Source organism: Gastrolobium bilobum, unplaced genomic scaffold, assembly GCF_033153095.1.
Source record: "Gastrolobium bilobum isolate Gb01-03AN ecotype WA unplaced genomic scaffold, APGP_CSIRO_Gbil_v1 utg30848, whole genome shotgun sequence".
Lineage (NCBI taxonomy): Eukaryota > Viridiplantae > Streptophyta > Magnoliopsida > Fabales > Fabaceae > Gastrolobium > Gastrolobium bilobum.
Window position 1 is genome coordinate 35,559 of NW_026895941.1, and position 16,974 is coordinate 52,532.

The 16,974-nt window shown below is 37.7% G+C and overlaps 1 protein-coding gene and 1 long non-coding RNA gene across 2 annotated transcripts; one reads left to right on the forward strand and one right to left on the reverse strand.

Annotated features, from left to right (window-relative positions):
- Positions 1–2,615: 2,615 nt before the first annotated feature.
- LOC133296898 (uncharacterized) lies at positions 2,616–3,272 on the reverse strand. Its single transcript, XM_061495944.1, has one exon. It carries the CDS (start codon positions 3,270–3,272, stop codon positions 2,616–2,618), a length of 657 nt encoding a protein of 218 aa, XP_061351928.1.
- An 8,268-nt stretch (positions 3,273–11,540) lies between these two features.
- LOC133296895 (uncharacterized) lies at positions 11,541–14,301 on the forward strand. Its single transcript, XR_009749571.1, has 3 exons — positions 11,541–12,153; positions 13,139–13,203; positions 13,949–14,301. It is a non-coding gene; the product is annotated as an uncharacterized LOC133296895 (long non-coding RNA).
- The last annotated feature ends 2,673 nt before the right edge of the window (positions 14,302–16,974 follow it).

Sequence of the window (16,974 nt, forward strand, 5' to 3'; positions counted from 1 at the left end):
GAGAAATGTGTGTTCTTGGTTAAGTCTCATGCTCAAAACTCAAGCTTTCATGGAGGAGGAAGGTGGCAGCCATGGGATCAACCTTGGGATCAGAAAAATTGACCTAGGGTTTAGTGCAAGTGGAAATTTATATTAATGTGCCTACTAATCAACAGTATTAGTTCTAATAGATCCTCTAATCATTTTTCTACCAAACATAATATTCTAAACCTAGACATTTTTTTAGGAATTATCATATTTTTATTATAATTTTCGAAACACTTTACCGGTACGCGTTTTATACATAGCCGATATTAGTTCGGACATCTCCGCTCATTATCTTTACTCCAAACTTGATATCCTTGACCTAGATATTTTTCTAGGAATATGTATATTTTTATTATATTTTTCAGAATACTTTGCCCATATACTTTTATACCATGAAGCAGAACCGGTATTTATACTTTTCATCAGAAAAGCGATTTAAGCGTTATTTGACCTTCTTGATAATTATTCTAATATTTCTATATTTATCCAAAGTCAATTATGAAATTATTTTCTAAACTTATAATTAAATTATTTTAAATTCTTAATTTAACGGTGTTGGTTCTTACATCAAGCTTCGGCCAAGTGGAAAAGGAAAGGTGCCAAGGTCTAGACGAGGAGTCTTCAAAGAACAAATTACGATAAAAGGTCATGACTAGATTAATAATATTGTTTTCATCCCTCAACAAATTTCCAGCATCATCTTTTATCTCTAAGATTTTGTTTGTAGATCTTTTGGAGATAATGATAGAATCTAGTGTTTTTATCACCCTCTGCTATCCACTTGCATTTGGCTTTTTGAAACCATAAGCTTTCTTCCTCTTCTGAAACTCCATTAATCTTCTTTTGTAAAGCATGATCCAAAAACAAAAGAAGATTGTCAGACAAGCCCCACTTATTTATTTGCAGATCATGAAGTTTCCTCAAGAGAGCTTCCTTTTTTATATGGATATTACCAAATATATTTTTACTCCATATCTTCAAAGGACCAATCAAATTCAAGAGAGAGGAGCAAAAACTGGAGTGATAGTCCCAGGAACTTTTTAGAAATAAGGGAAGTTGATATGCTCATGCCAAGCCGCTAGAAATTTGAAGGGTCTCTCCCTCCAAGTCGTGTCCTTGGGAATCAAGGAAAGAATGATGGAGTTGTGATCATAGCTCAATCTAGGGAGAGTTCTAGCAGAGGCATCAGCATAAGAAGTTCTCCACTCTGTGTTAGCACATACTCTATCAAGTTTCTTGTAGACTCTATCAAGGTGAAGGTATTTAGAACCCTCTCCAAGTATACTTAGCACCAAAATAACCAATATCCGCAATATTACAGACATCAAGGACCTCTATGAATTTGGAACATTTAGTCAGGTTCACAGGAGTTCCTTTCTTTTCAAAAGCAGATATAATCTCATTGAAGTCCCCCATGACAGCCCAAAGGCCAGAGACAGTGTCAGTAATTTTTTTAAGATCCATCCACAAGTCATTTCTAATTTCCTCTCGCGGATTATCATAAACCACAGTCAACAGAAAGTTGGGACTATTCTTCTGACAACAATCTATACGAATGAATTGTTTAGATTGTTCAATAAGCCTAATGTGAGGCATTCATCTTTCCACAGCAGCCAAATGCCCCCCATAAAACCAGAAGCATCTTTCATTATGTGATAACTAAACCTGAGTTGTTTGATTTTCCTTAGGTCTGAAACCCCACTAATTCTAGGCTCTAAAATAACAGCCATACCAATCTTGTGATTTTTCACAAAGTTCCTCAAGGTGTTCTTAAAAGGCTTCTTGGTCGCTCCCCTATAATTCCAGACAAGGTGGATCATTAACAAGAGTTTTGGTTCCCAAGATTATAAAGAACCTGGGGACTTGTAATCTTATCAACATCCGTCTTAGCGCTGTATTGTTGATATACCTCCATACCAAATGTGGTTCCTCCCAAAGACAGACGTTGGGTGATAGCCTCATCCGGATGTTTATCTAAAGTACGAGAGTCATCTAAATTCATTGTAGAGACCAGAGGGGAATCAAACTGATTTAGAGGAGAAGAATCAGCATAAGTGGTAGGAGGAATAGAATTGGATGTGATAGAGGGTGGCTTCCCAGATGAGGGGCCAGGAGAGAGATCCTGAGCCATTTTGTCTTCGGATCTCATGGAATCCTGGTTAAATTTCCAGACAGCGCTACCAGTCCCTAATGTAAGAGGAATGGTACGTGTATGAACTTGGTTGCGGGAAGAACCAGTCCGACAAAGAGCAGAGTCATATTTAAAGCCCCTAAGCCAGGTATAGGCTTAACAGGTAGGTTTCTACTAAGAGGTTTCTTACTAGCTTCAGCACTAAACACCAACTTCTGAATGAGTTGTGTGACAAGGAGGTTGGGATTAATATTTTCTGTTGAGGAATGGGTAAGGCCCTTTTTCTTGGGAGGATACATTTGTTGCTGATTGGCGTTGCTCTGAGTCCCTTTACCATTTTCAGAGGTGGAAGGAAGAAGGTTTTTTCCATTGTAGCGATCAGCGCAAAAAGATCTCTTAGCAGAAGGGGTACTGTTCTGTTTACTTGGAGTGGATTTTTTCGGCATTTAACAATCATCTAGAGGCCCACACCATAATTTTGTTCAACTCCTAGAGCGGATTCAGGGGACATCTCCCTCACTTTAGGATTATTCGGAGGAGGGGGTTGTCTGCAAAGGTCAGGACAAGTGGTATTACTGTGCCCGTACCTTCTATAGTGCAGACAGATGAGATAGAGCCCTTCATACTCTATTTTCATCTTATTATCCTCTACTTCATACTTTCTTTTTAGAGGTTTCGAGAGGTCTAAGAGAACACAGACCCTCACAAATTTTCCTCTGTCACCAATGGTGGTGGTTTTGTCCACTTTAAGGACTTTTCCTATGAGGTTACCAATAAAGTTCAAGAAGTGAAACTCAAAGTATTCCTGAGGGATACCTGGAAGCTGTATCCAAGCAGCAACTTTGTGAATGTTGGCTTTTTCTGGAACAAACCCTGGCTCCCACCTTCTGTCTGCAAGATAGTGGCCCAGAATAATCCAAGGTCCTCCCATAATAGCCAGGTTAAGGTATTCAAGGCGCGTGAACTTGACTGAGAAGTACTCATTCCCTAAGTCAGCAACTGTGATAACACTCGATTTAGCCCAGAACCCCTCAAGCTTCTTCTTCATGAATCCTACTCCAATCTTCTTACCCAGTAATTTGACAATAAGAGCATTGACCCATGGCTTCCTCATCCGCTCTTTGGCCTCTTTTAAGCACCTAATGTTGATAGTATCATCTTCTTTTACAATCGACTGGAAGCCTCACTCAGACACTTCCCCATTCTTGGGATTTAGAACTTCAGGTTCCTCTTGGACAAGATATGACTCCTAGTTTGACTGATCTCCCTGTATGCTATCTTCCAAGCCTATAGCTTCTGCCCAAGACTTCGTTTTTGTAACAGCTTGTTGAACATCGGTATTATTAACATTGATTATGAAATTTGTAACAGCCCGTTGTACACCGGTATTGTTAACATTGATTATGATATTAAGCGCAGTTACAATCACAACAATTCATTTATAAAAATGCAAATAAACTTTTTCCGTTATTACGCGAGTATTTAAAACAATAAAAAGCATAATATTAATAGCTGTGACCATAACTGTAAACTCTTGCGGAATAATTCTTTAAACTATTTTTTTATCTTATTTTACTCAATACAAGACACTAAGGGGTTCCCATAAACCTACTTAGCTAATTTCTCGATTTTACGTTTTCCATTCATCCGAACATGGTTCGGTTATTATTTTTCTGCGGACACACCACAAAAAACCAGTCCTTCCTCTTTAGCTATGTATTTTCTTACTTAAATACCTTTCCAATGAACCATCACATGAGTCATTTCGACCTCGTTTGCTCTGGATATCACCGTTTGAAGTTGGATAAGCAAAACTGCCAACCAACCCCAAAACAGCTCCAAACATCCTGCACTCCACGAATTACTTCAGCAAAACCACTCACTAAATTGCTCTCAAATTTTTATACCATGAACTAGACAACTCAAGCTTCAATTTGATATATCATACACTTAATTTGACCGAGAAACGAAGCAGGAATAAAATTCCCAAAAACTGCCAGAAACAGCCCCTGTACAGGTGCGTTCTGGACAGTCAATGTTCGCCGGTTTCTACAGGGCTTCGTTAAACCCATACATTTATCATATTTTAACACAATGTAGGGGACATACCAAGCTTTAAAATGGCGTATGGAACGTCCCTATCTGACCTCTATGGAGGGAGATATGCTCTCCTGAATTTCATCTAAATTCTGCCAATTCTACAGAAAATTCGCCAGAGTTTCCTTTGTTTTTCCTAAAATCCCCAAATTTGTAATTGCTTTCTAGTACCTCAAATGTACCTAATAACCAATGGGTGGCACACACAAGGACCAACAATGCCTTGGGGCACTTACAACCCAACTCAGTTTATAGTTATTACACAATTTATACCATATGGCTCACTTTATAAATCCTTAACTTGTTTCAATCACCAATGTCCATTTACATGCAATTTCTCAACATACATATAATTATAATCCTAAAATAGGCCTAAATCCTTTCCATCATATTACATCATGTATCCATTGTACAATTACAATATTTCACTTACATGTTACAACTTACAACTTCATAACTTTAATTACAACTTGAAACATAAAGCTTAAAAGACATGTACAACTAGACTTAAGAAAAATGACATGAATAAATATGATTATGAAACTCATCCTACGTACATATGGGATGTTCATGCCCTAAGTCTAGCCTAGGCCAAATGGCCATCAAAATGCAAAAGTGCAAGTCCTCCAATGACTCATCCTACGGGCTTCTTGCCCGCCGCTCCCGTGCCACTGCTACCTCCTGAAATAATGCCCCCAAGACGGGGTGAGATATACGAATATATCTCAGTAACCCAGAGGTTCTGGAGAAAACTCCGCCCAATGGCTCACTTCGATGCATATAAATAATATAAAATAACCACTTTCTAAAACGGGATAAAGCAAGGGATTTAGAGAAATTGGGGAATATAGGAATACAAAATACGACGAAGCGGGAATGGTAGCTACCAATACCACGCAACGTCCTCGACATATAAGCCTACGGGTCTCATCCAAGGCGTGTTCCAAGAATAACTAACCAAGGTACCCCTCCCATCCGCATACACCCGAGACTTCCTAGTGTGCTCCTATCCGAATCACACACCACGACCCTGGGTCAACTGGAACTCCCTCTCGGAGACCTATCCAATGGAAGTCTGAAATGCCCGAAGGCAAAAACTGTCTACTGGCCAGAGACTCGGTACATATGTACCCTTATAAATACTCAATGCATGCACATGTCATTCTACATTACTCATATACATTTCCTACCATCACCCTCAACGAGTATGGTGGAACACACAAGGGCAACAAGCCCCAGTACCAAGAGGTTACCTCAATGTGTTTCTCCACTTAGCTCCAAGTAGTTTATGTTCCATGCTTGTTACTCGACATAATGCCTACACAGAGGACATTCCTAATTACTCAAAACTAATACGAACACATGCCAGCTAACAATTTTACAAGCATGATTCAACCACTTACCTCAATACCACTTGGTCCATGACCAAGGGAAATCCACCGACTCACGGTTCGGGGTTCAAATCGACGTACGGCAACCTACAATAACCATGTACGAATCATCAGTACACGATAATTCTATCAAAACGCGAAAAATGTCAAAACCTCCCCTACACCCTTGTAGGTTCGGCCAAACATGTGTAAAATTGAGATTTATTTTTCTAAATTTTCTTTCTCATTTTCTTAGGCATCCTTAGGTTGCCAAAAGGCCATACCAAGTGCCGTTTTTCACTTTTCGTCTTTTAAACAACGTTTTGTCTAATATTTTACTCTAGGATCCTTTATGGCATTTAACACCCTCAATTATTTTTCATTGATTCTTCCACTTTCCAACTACCACACAACCCATCTAAATACCATTTAATACATGATACATCATCCAAGCCATGCAAACAACATCAATTCCCAACAATTCTCTAAATGGCCGAATTGTGGCCTAAACAATTCCAACGGATCTTCACTCCATTTTGACCACTCTACACCTCATACAATCTCATTAAATCAACATATAATCATACAACAACTCACTAACAAAATCCTAACACATTTTCAAAATTCAAAGGCATGACAACCTCCAAATTTTCTAAGTTACCAAATCATATTTTTCACCAATAAATTTCATTTCATTTCTAGCTCTAACACATCATTCTAAGACATTATCATCTAATACACATTTTCCATTTGAGCTCTCTAACATCACAAATCAACAAGACAAGGTCTAGGGTTCATAAATATGATCTACCAAATTAACCATGAAATTGATGTAGAAACATACTCACAATCAAGGCTTGATACTCCTCCAAGACTTATCCAAGCAATGGAAGGCCAAATGACTCCATGAACATCAATTTTTCTCCACAATTTCATAACTGAATTTGTCCTACATATCACCAATGAGAGGGTTTCAAGGCTAATGCATGCCACCAATGTGTTTGGAAGGTTGTTTCCAACAAATTTCAACACAAAAATCACTTGATTTGGTTAAGTATTGATGGAGTTATAAGGAAACGAAATTTGAAGAGGAAATGGGGTTTTGGGAAGGAGGGCTGCGGGTTTGCTTCATGAGGGAGGAGGGAAGTGATGATGAATAGTGTCCTAGGCTTATGTGGCTTAAGTGGTTTAAGTGGGGTGGGTCCCACCGCCACCTCACGCGTTTTCAAACTGATTTAACTCTCGTTTAATCCACTAAACGTCCGTAAATTCACAACCTATTTAGAAACTCTAATTTTTTTACATTAACCATTGTCCTTTAATTATACTTGATCAGATGAATCCTGAGTTTTCCAGTTATTCGGAAATACTGCAGTTTTAAGCTGTTGCGCGCGTCGTTGGCACGCTTCCCCAAACTAACTTACTTCCATCAAATTTTATCAGAAATCATATTCCTAGTTCTATAGACCATTTATAACTCATATTTAAAACCTAGAGCTAAAAACTCAATTGGCATGCTTTACGGTGCAACTGTACCGTAGTACTTTTATCCGGTAAAAATACTATTCACTGAATTTCCTGAAACTTGTCTAACCACTCAATTTTTCGTTCTGAATCCATTTCTAGGGTTATCTTTGTCATCTGAGACCTTCTACTAAATTTACTTCCTAGGGTTGTTTGCGTGGCTAATTTACCGTTTTGTCTTTTCTTTGTATTTTGGCCTTATATTCAGGATTTTCACTAATCCTTCTCTTTAATTCTCATTTAATATTTCAATACTTAAACTTAGGAATGCGAGGTGTTATAAATTTAAGCATAGTTACAATCACAACAATTCATTTATAAAAATGCGAGTAAACTTTTTCCTTTTTTTTACGCGAGCATTTAAAATAATAATATAATGTAATAAATAAAAGTTGTGACCATAACTGAAAAATAATTGCGGAATAATTAAAAAAAATGCCTAAATATCTTATACTACTTCTCTCAAGTCACTAAGGAGTTCCCATAAACACACTTAGCATAATTCTCACTTTTTCAGTTTTTACCTTTCCGAACATGGTTCAGTATTTTAATTACTGCGGAAAATCCGCAAGTTACGAACCTCCCATCTTTTAATATATTATTCTAGACTTAATTATATTTCTAACAAGCTATCACACGCTCCAAAAAGTTATTGTTTGCTTTGGATATCACCGTTTGAAGTTGCGTAAGCAAATCTGCCAACCAACCTCAAACAAGGCTCCAAACAGCCCTCACTCTTTGCACGATTCCAAACAAAGAACTCAACCACTTGCTCTAAAATTTTTATACAACAAACTATACACCTCACGCTTCAATTAGATATATCATGCACCTAATTTGACCAACAATTGAGGCGGGAATAATTTTCCCAAAAACAGACAGTGACAGCCCCAAGTGCAAGGGATTTTGGGCAGTCTGTATTCCATGGCTTCACTCAAAATCTGCCATTTTATAGAAATTTTGCCAGAGTTGCCTTTATTTTCCCAACATATCCCACTTTTCAAAGTGTGTTATCTAACCCAAAATGGTATCTAATAAACATGGGTGGCACTCTTAATTCCTTTGCATGCATTCTTTTGACATAAAACATAATCCATATCTTAGAATAAGCCTATTGCTCTTTCATCATATAGCATGCTTTAATATTACACAAGATCTCAATATTACAAACTACAGTGTTTCATTAGAAATATTACAATAACCTCAAATAAAACATAACCAATATACAACATAATAATCTCCAAAATAAATCACGAGAATGATGACTAAACTTAGACAAAATGTGACATGAACAAAGAGGACAAAATGAATAAACCTAGCTCAGATACATTGTTCAAGTCCTAAGTCTAGCCTAGGCCCAATGGCCGCAAAATGAAAAATAAACTCCAGCTACCATACTCATCCTCCGAGCCTCTTGCCTGCCGCTCCGGTACCACTGCCCCTACCTAAAATAAAGTCCCCAAAACGGGGTGGGATATACGGATATATCTCAATAACCCAGAGGTTCTGGAGATTACTCCGCCCAATGGCTCACTCAGATGTATATCAATAATATACTACAACATTCAAAACGGGATAAAACAAGGGATTTAGTGAAGTAGGGAAGCATAGGGAATAAAATACGATGAAGCTGGAATGGTCGATGTCAATACCACGCAACATCCGGCCTATTGGCCTCGACATATAGCCTACGGGTTCCAATCCAAGGAAGTGTTCCCAGAACATCAAACAAGACACCCTCCATCCATATACACCTGAGACGTTCCTAGTGTGCTCCTCAACGGATGACACACCATGACCCCAGGTCAACTGGAACTCCCTCATGGAGACCTATCCAGTGGAAGTCCTTAACGCCTGAAGGCAACAGTCTACTGGCCAGAGACACGGCACATCCTATATACCATTATACATACAATAATACTTGAACATGTTATACTACATTACCAACATACACCTCCAACAACTACCCTCAAGGATCATGGTGTAACACATACGGGGATTAAATCCCAGTACCAAGGGATTACCTGATTAATCTCATTCACTTGACAGTTCCAATTTAATCTGTCACCGAGCTTGGTACCACAAGAAACGTCAAAATTCCTTTGGTCAAGGACCAAAAGCAACCCACCAAGCTCAAAGCTCCAAGTTCCCTTCCGTGAGAGGCAACCTACAATGATCACACAAGGATCATCAATACAAGGTTCAATCATCAAGATTAAAAAGCTTCAAAATCCACCCTCCACACATGCATAGGTTCGACCATTTGGCCAAGAATTTCCAAACAATGTTCTTAATTTTATTTCATAATTCCCATGGTTTCCTGGACTTACCATACACTAATTCAAGTCCCTCATTCAATTTAAAACCATGCTAGTAACATCCTTTCTAATTCCTTTCTCATAGGCCGAATGCACACTCAGACATCATCCAATATTTTTCCTTCTAATTTCACCTCACCACACCAACATACAACTTATTGAAACACCATTTACCACCACACCACATCAATTACATAATTTTTACATCCTCAAACCATACATGCCCTCTATAGGCCGAATTTTTCATGCTCACCAACCAAAGGGTATTCAATCCAATTTAACACTTCCACACATCTGTGGAGTCAATTACGTCCGAGGTACTAAGGACAGCGAAAAGCTCGAGGAAGTTTCCTCATACGGGTGTTTTGATGAACTGTATGAGGGGTACCACTTAACATGATAGGTATGAAACGTAGGATAAAAGTTTTTTGATTTTACGAAAATTCTTCTCATTTGAAATTTAGAATGTAATGTTCTCTGTTTTACTTGCTTGAATTCCTGAAGGATAATGAAAATAGAATTCTATCTGTGATATTTTTAGGTAAGGTGACTAATGTAGAAACCTGAATATAATGCATATGTGTGATGTGTTTAGCGAGTGAACTGGACCGTTATTATTGATAAGAATCAAGTAGGAGGTGATGGCACTTCTAAGAAGTTGTAACATGCACATTACAAAGACGAAACATTTAAAATTGGAGATCTTAGTTAATTGACTCTTATATGTGCACAGGTAATGGAGGTAATATTACTTCATTGATAAATGGACCCCTACATTCTTAGGAACTTTTGATGTAGGCCACTGACTTGTTAATTGTATTTTTTTTTTAGACCTTTAAATTTATGATCGGTTGAGTAGTAGTAGGGTGAGACATCTAGGGTGAGTGTTGATATAGGAATTTTGAGGAGCCACCTGTTTATTGTTATGTTCTATTTCCTGTGTTGCAATCCTGAATCGGGTGAATAAAATTCTGTTCACTTATGCCCCACTAATATTGTTATTTAAGTTACTTAATGAAAAGTGTTTTGTGAATGGATTTATTTAGTTTGCCAACTAAATATGTGCTAGAGCTATGAGCTTCATGATAAATGTTGAAAGCTGGAGTTATTTGTTGGTAAGCTCATACGTCAGTTTTACGTCATTTTGTGGGAGCAAGATTTTTGATGTTGATAAAAGGATAACCAGGTATTTGTTTTGTTACGAATAAGTTTAGAAAAGTTTTATCTCCTTCCTGTGAGTAAAGCGTGGATATATATACCCCTGGTGAATAGGTTAGGTGCTATTTGTTTATAGTAACCGGGTCAATGTCCAATGACTTTATAGAGGCCTACCTGGAAGTAACCTAATGTAGTGTTTGAATGAAATCGTATAGACATTTGAAATCAGCAGCTTTTGGGATGGTAAGACGAAGTTTGGGGACAAACATCAAAATTTGGTGGGGAGAGTGTAACATCCTGTAAAAATTAGGAATGTATACAAACTACCATTAGTAAGATAATGCATGTTTGAACTCAAAATATATATTTATGTTCAGGGTGGAATAAATTCAAGTTGGAAATTTAATTGTGTGCATGCATGCTATTAGGAATTAAGAAGGGATATTTTCTGAATTCGAATATTGTTTATAAGTATGTGATTAATTTTAGCTCCATGAATTAAACCTTTAGTAAATGATTAGAGAGTGACATAAAATAATAATGCATGAGTTAGTCCTTAAATAGGATAGTCAATAAACATAAATTTTGGGTCCAATTACCCCAAATTCGATGGCCCATAAGCCCTTTTGTGGGACCTAGTTTCAGCCCTACACTTTTATCCATCTTAACCTTATCCTAAGAAAAATCGCATGGCTGTCCTCTATTGGTTAGGAGCTCCACATGGCAAGCTCATTTTCTTTGTAGTCTCTTGTTATGCGCATAGGTTGATAGGGTAAGAAGAAATTCTAATTGCTTGTTATATTGGACAACCCAAGTCAGCCTTATCCAGCATTCAACCAATTAGGATGGAGAAGTCAACTTGCATGTAATTTTATTGGTTGAAAACCACATCCTCCCTTATCTCCTCTTTCACATTATGCGCATGAAGGGGGGTAAAGCCCAATAGGTTCTGACTCTTTGTAGCATTGCAAACAGCCTCCAACATCTATCTTCTTCCTCAATCGGCGCTGTGTGAGTGAAAATATAAGCTGGTTACATTTTATGAAAATGAGAAACGAAAACCTGGCCTGTTCCTTCCTCTTGATCGTGAGCGAATGGAGAAAGATCACCAAAGAGAAATTTGCATGCATCTTCTCCCTTCATCACACCTTCCCCAAACCGTGATCTGTACCAGAATAAGGACCATCATCTAGCTTATTCCCTCTTTTCATCTGTTCGGCCGAAGACACATCTAGGAGGCGAAGAAAAGTCTTTGTTGTTTTCTTGTCCCATTATACCACTTTCGGCTGAGGAGGATTTCTTCTGCATACAGAATCAAGCTTAAGCTCACAGCCATCCCTCCCTCCCTTGGTCCAGCCGAAACAACCATCAGCAAGGAGCTGTGAACTTAGTCCTTTGAAGAGTAGATAGCCTCCCTTGCATGCAACTGAAACCGTGCTCTTAGGAGGGTCGAAGTGTAACGACTATAGCACCAATCTCGGAGACCACCAACTTGGCCAATTGTGGAACTTGGACTGATTGCAAAGAGGTAATATAGTGTAAACCGAATCCCCCTTACCCTCTCTGTTTCGGTTTGATATATGCATCCTAGGAAGTAACTTCTTGTTTGTCAATCTTCCTTAATTCTGGTCGGCCATGCAGCAGTGAGAGTTGAATGCATGCAAGTGAATAAATCGAGATTAAAACTCTATCCTTTTACTTATTTCGGTATACAAGCATATTAGGAAGTAGTTTATTTTCCATCTCTAGTACTTGTTCTGCCTCTGTCTCTGCCCTCTTGAACCTAGCGTTTTGAGACTCAAAAATAGCCCTCTTGTAAACTTTGTTAAACCTGTTTTGTGGGACTGAATTGATGAACCTAGTATTGTATATGTCAAATTTAAAGGTACAGCATGCTCATAAGTTCCTCCTAGCACACCTTAGACCTCGTAGGAATGGACATGTAATTAAATTAATTGTGAACACCTAGTACAGCCTAACCGAACCTGAATGCATGAGGGACTTGTAATTTTCGTTGTTAACAAATTGAGGTATTAACCTTTAGTCAGAAAATTAATCTAGTTTAGGAGCCTAAAGAACCGATTTGGAGCTTGGAAAAATAGGGTATATAACGCCTATATTATTTTATTAAAAAATGGGGTATTACATTCTACCCTCCTTAAAAAAAGTTTCGTCTTCGAAACTTAAAAGTTTGAGCTCCTCAAATTAACTAAAAGGCATAAGGTTAAAGTTAATAAAAATATAAGGTATTACACACCGTTATATGTTGGTAAATTGTTATGAAATTAGAAATTTGTCTAGGAAAAGAAGCATGGTAAAACTGAATTGGATACAAGGAAGAACCTTGGATTTTTATTAATGTAGCAAGTTAGAAAAATGATATAAAGTTGGAAAATTAATTTATTATGAGAATCGTGAAAACCGATTATGTGCAAGAGTAGGAGGCGTAGAAATTGTTTGTGAATTATAGGAAAAATTATATGAAATTCTGATTTGGTGCAATGGTATATTAGGTGCGCAAATTCCCTAACAGCGTGGACTATTGTTGTGCTGTTTGATTGATACTTGGACTCACAAGGTAAGTGTTTGGTGGTGAGACCTATTGTGACTATTAGCTAGTGTATGAAATTGTGAATTGTTGCTCACATGTGCCTTGGATTCGCATTCCGTTATATGTTATATGCATTCTGGCTATGAACTTGACATGATGGAAATTCTGCTATGAGAAGTAATTGTTATGCGGCAGTTTGGTATTATGCATTCATTCTGGAAACCGAATTATATGATATTATGATTATAATCTAGTCATGCATATGCACATCATAAAACTGCATTTCTCATGTGTGTGTAAAGTCAATCATGTCATAGCATACAACATTATGCATTCATTCTGGAAACCGAATTATATAATATAAGTAAGCATATGATTGAGCACACATCATATAGGCATCCCTCCGGTACCAGGGTATGGGACACTTGGCTTGCGTTCGCATAGGTCACAGTTGGAATTCACCTCTGAGGGAGCCAATATGGAATCTCCACTGTGTATGCTAGTACGTGCACTGCAGTGCTATGAGCGTACATTACCATGGCGTTATATACGCACTCTGATGACTATGGCGTTATATACGCACCATGATTAGTACTTTGGCGTTATATACGCACTATGATTATATGTTAGCATCTGTATGGAAAAACTATATGTTGATGTGACTGTTTTGGAATTTTGTACCTAGTCTAATATCGTTACTTTACTGATTTTACTATCACACTACTGATATTTTTCTCACCCTTTCGGGGGCTCAATTTTTATAAAATTGCAGGAGGACGAAAGAGCATATGATGACGTTGTAGTTTTGGATATTTGTTGTTGACTGCTGCTGTTTGGCATTTCTGCTATTGTCTGCCTTGTCTTTTGCATGTGGCTGAACATGTTATATTGTTGTATTATTTTGGAAGTATCGACTACTGTTAGAAGAGGGATTTACTTGCTGTTTTTAAGATTTTATGGTCAGCTTGTACTTTGGAAAATTCTGCTTATGTTTTGCGAAAAACAATTTCTGAAGGTTTTAAATATTGTTTTATAAACTGGTTAGCGAGCACTTTGCGAGTTATGTTTCGTGGGGCTACAGACCTCCGATTCGCTTATAATTTATATGCACACGAAGCCCCACATGTCTAGTTTCAGATTATATAAACTTTACAATGAAATTCTGAAAGCTCGATTTATTATCATTTTTGGCAAGACAGACAGGTTTTCAGAAAAATGACAATTTCAGCAAGCCATGTATTTTACTAAGTTTCACACGGTTTTAAATTTTTAGACCAGATTTGACTACAAATTTTAATGAGACTAAAAACCAAATTTTCAGAACTTTCTCGCTAACATTTCGATTCTAATCCGCTTAGCAGACAACCCCCTTGGACGCGTACAAGGGAGGGTGTCACAAATTTATAGGTAATAATATAGCTATGTTACAAGTTCGTCTCCCTAACCTCTCTTCATTTTTGTTTTTATCTATTTCTCTAACCCAAGGTCGTTCACAATAACCTCAAACAGTTTCTAAGTATATTTATCGGTCATTTCCTGAACATTTTAACTCACTTTCTTTAGTATTTCAATTCTTTCGTTACTAATACGATTTCAACAATACCCTAATATGCCAGTCCTTTCCACTAATAATGCTACCTTTCAATTTTGTTGATGCCTTAGCTTTTTCACAAGCATATACCTCTTAACTTCAACGGTACATTGCAGTACCTAATAACCCTAACTCATAGGGAAATCCATATTTATATACTTTACTTTACTTATCATTTGTCTCCACATCTTCTACAATAATCACAACTATATTTTCTCTTAGTGATACACGGACTAGCAACCCTCATCATAATTTATTGCTCATGTCAGTCATTTCGAGGCCTTTTTCCCCCAAATCCATTAATGAAATTTTCCATACACAAGGCCGTATTTAAAATTTATACTCATTGTTCATTTATCTATGAACTTAGCCATCCCAAAGCCTTACACCTAATTCATCACTGACTTCTGCATCAAAGGCCATATGCCTAAGATTTTCACCAACTAACCATTTTTACTTATCACTTAATGCTAATATTGTAAATTCAACATATGTTTCACTCATTTATACCTCAATTTCATAATCATCATGGATGTCCATCTCAATATATTATATCGTAATTATCACATATAAGTCTCATCACACTGGTAATTTCCAAACCTAATCGTTCTATCATATGGGGCTAATTTCATCCTTAAACCAATTTCTAAAATTTCATCAATATAACGTATCTCCAAAGGATATATTTCTCCCACCAAGCACATACCACATACCACACACTGAGTCATTCCACCGAGCTATCACCCTTTCTTTAGTCAACACCTTTTAACTTACCAATCATTATTAGTCATCGTCACTTGACCCCATCACGGGTAACTTCTTATGTAAGGCCATCAGGCCACCATCTTAACTCCACATTTCATCATCACTAGTCCTTTTAGCATAACATTTACTCAATTCATCAGTATTAACAAGTTGTTATTCCTTTCTCATAGGGAAAGAATCCCCAAAAACTTCACAATATTACGTGAAACCCAAAATTCACGTCACCACACTTGGTGCACACACACACACACCACCGAGTGCTCCGAAATCACACCTCAAAATACCTTCTCCTTTCGCCTCACATCTTATATCCAATTTGATATATTATTGTTAAGTTATAAGTACCTGATATAACATCTTGCGTTCTTCACATGGCACAATCCCCGTTTTGCAGTAACATAAAGCATCTCATCTGTTCTAGCAGTCACATCAATGCAGGATACTTCCTTGTATCCAAGTCCTTATAGGAGAAAACTATAGTCTCCGGGAACATAATCCGCACAGAGATAACAAGAGTCTCCAGGAACATAATCCGCACAGAGATAACAAGAGTCTCCGAGAACATAATCCGCATAGAGATAACCATACACTCCGGACACATAAGCCGCACAGAGATAACCATACTCTCCGAGCACATAAGCCGCACAGAGATAACAATTCTCTTCAGGCACATAAGCCGCATAGAGATAACCATACTCTCCGGGCACATAAGCCGCACAGAGATAGTAATATCAAGTCGTATAAGGCGCACCCAGTGCATAGGGGAATTCATATTTATAATATATCCGTATATAACGGCAAAACGTGTACCCAGTACACTCCATATCATACATGGACCCAGTCCATTTGGTGTCTGTATAATATCCGTATCTAATGGCCAAAATATGTTTTGTATATCCATATGGGGCTACCCTCATATCACATATATGTACAGTCCATTATTTCATTCTTGGTTATTTCTCCCCACAGATAGCTTACTCTTTTATTTTGATTAGTCCTCAGAGAGGGTTCATAACATAATCACTATTACACGTATCCATAATCTCTTCAGAACTTTGTACACATCTCACAACTCTTAAGATTTCCTTTTATCCTGTTACAGTTCAAATCCATTGTCCATTATTTCTTTCTCGTTACTTCTCTTGATGGTTGTAGAATATCCATTACATTTAAAATATCATCACTCCGTTTATCAATTCTTCAATATGTCACGAGGAATGCCGTTATTTACTGGTTCACACTGTCAACACACCAAGGTCATCTGATGAGTCCCACTTCAGACAGTATCCACCTGGGACTTCCAAGAGTCATACTTCTTGGGATCCGATCCCCAAGGGAAGACCAAACAATTTCACGGTCACGACATCTATGTACAGACACTCAGGCCAACTTGAGGTATTTTTACAGTGGCACTTAGACCATCACATGATCACTATCCATTT

Excerpts from the sequence above, each read along its gene's own strand:
- LOC133296898 (XM_061495944.1), bottom strand. The coding sequence starts at position 3,272 with ATGAGGAAGCCATGGGTCAATGCTCTTATTGTCAAATTACTGGGTAAG.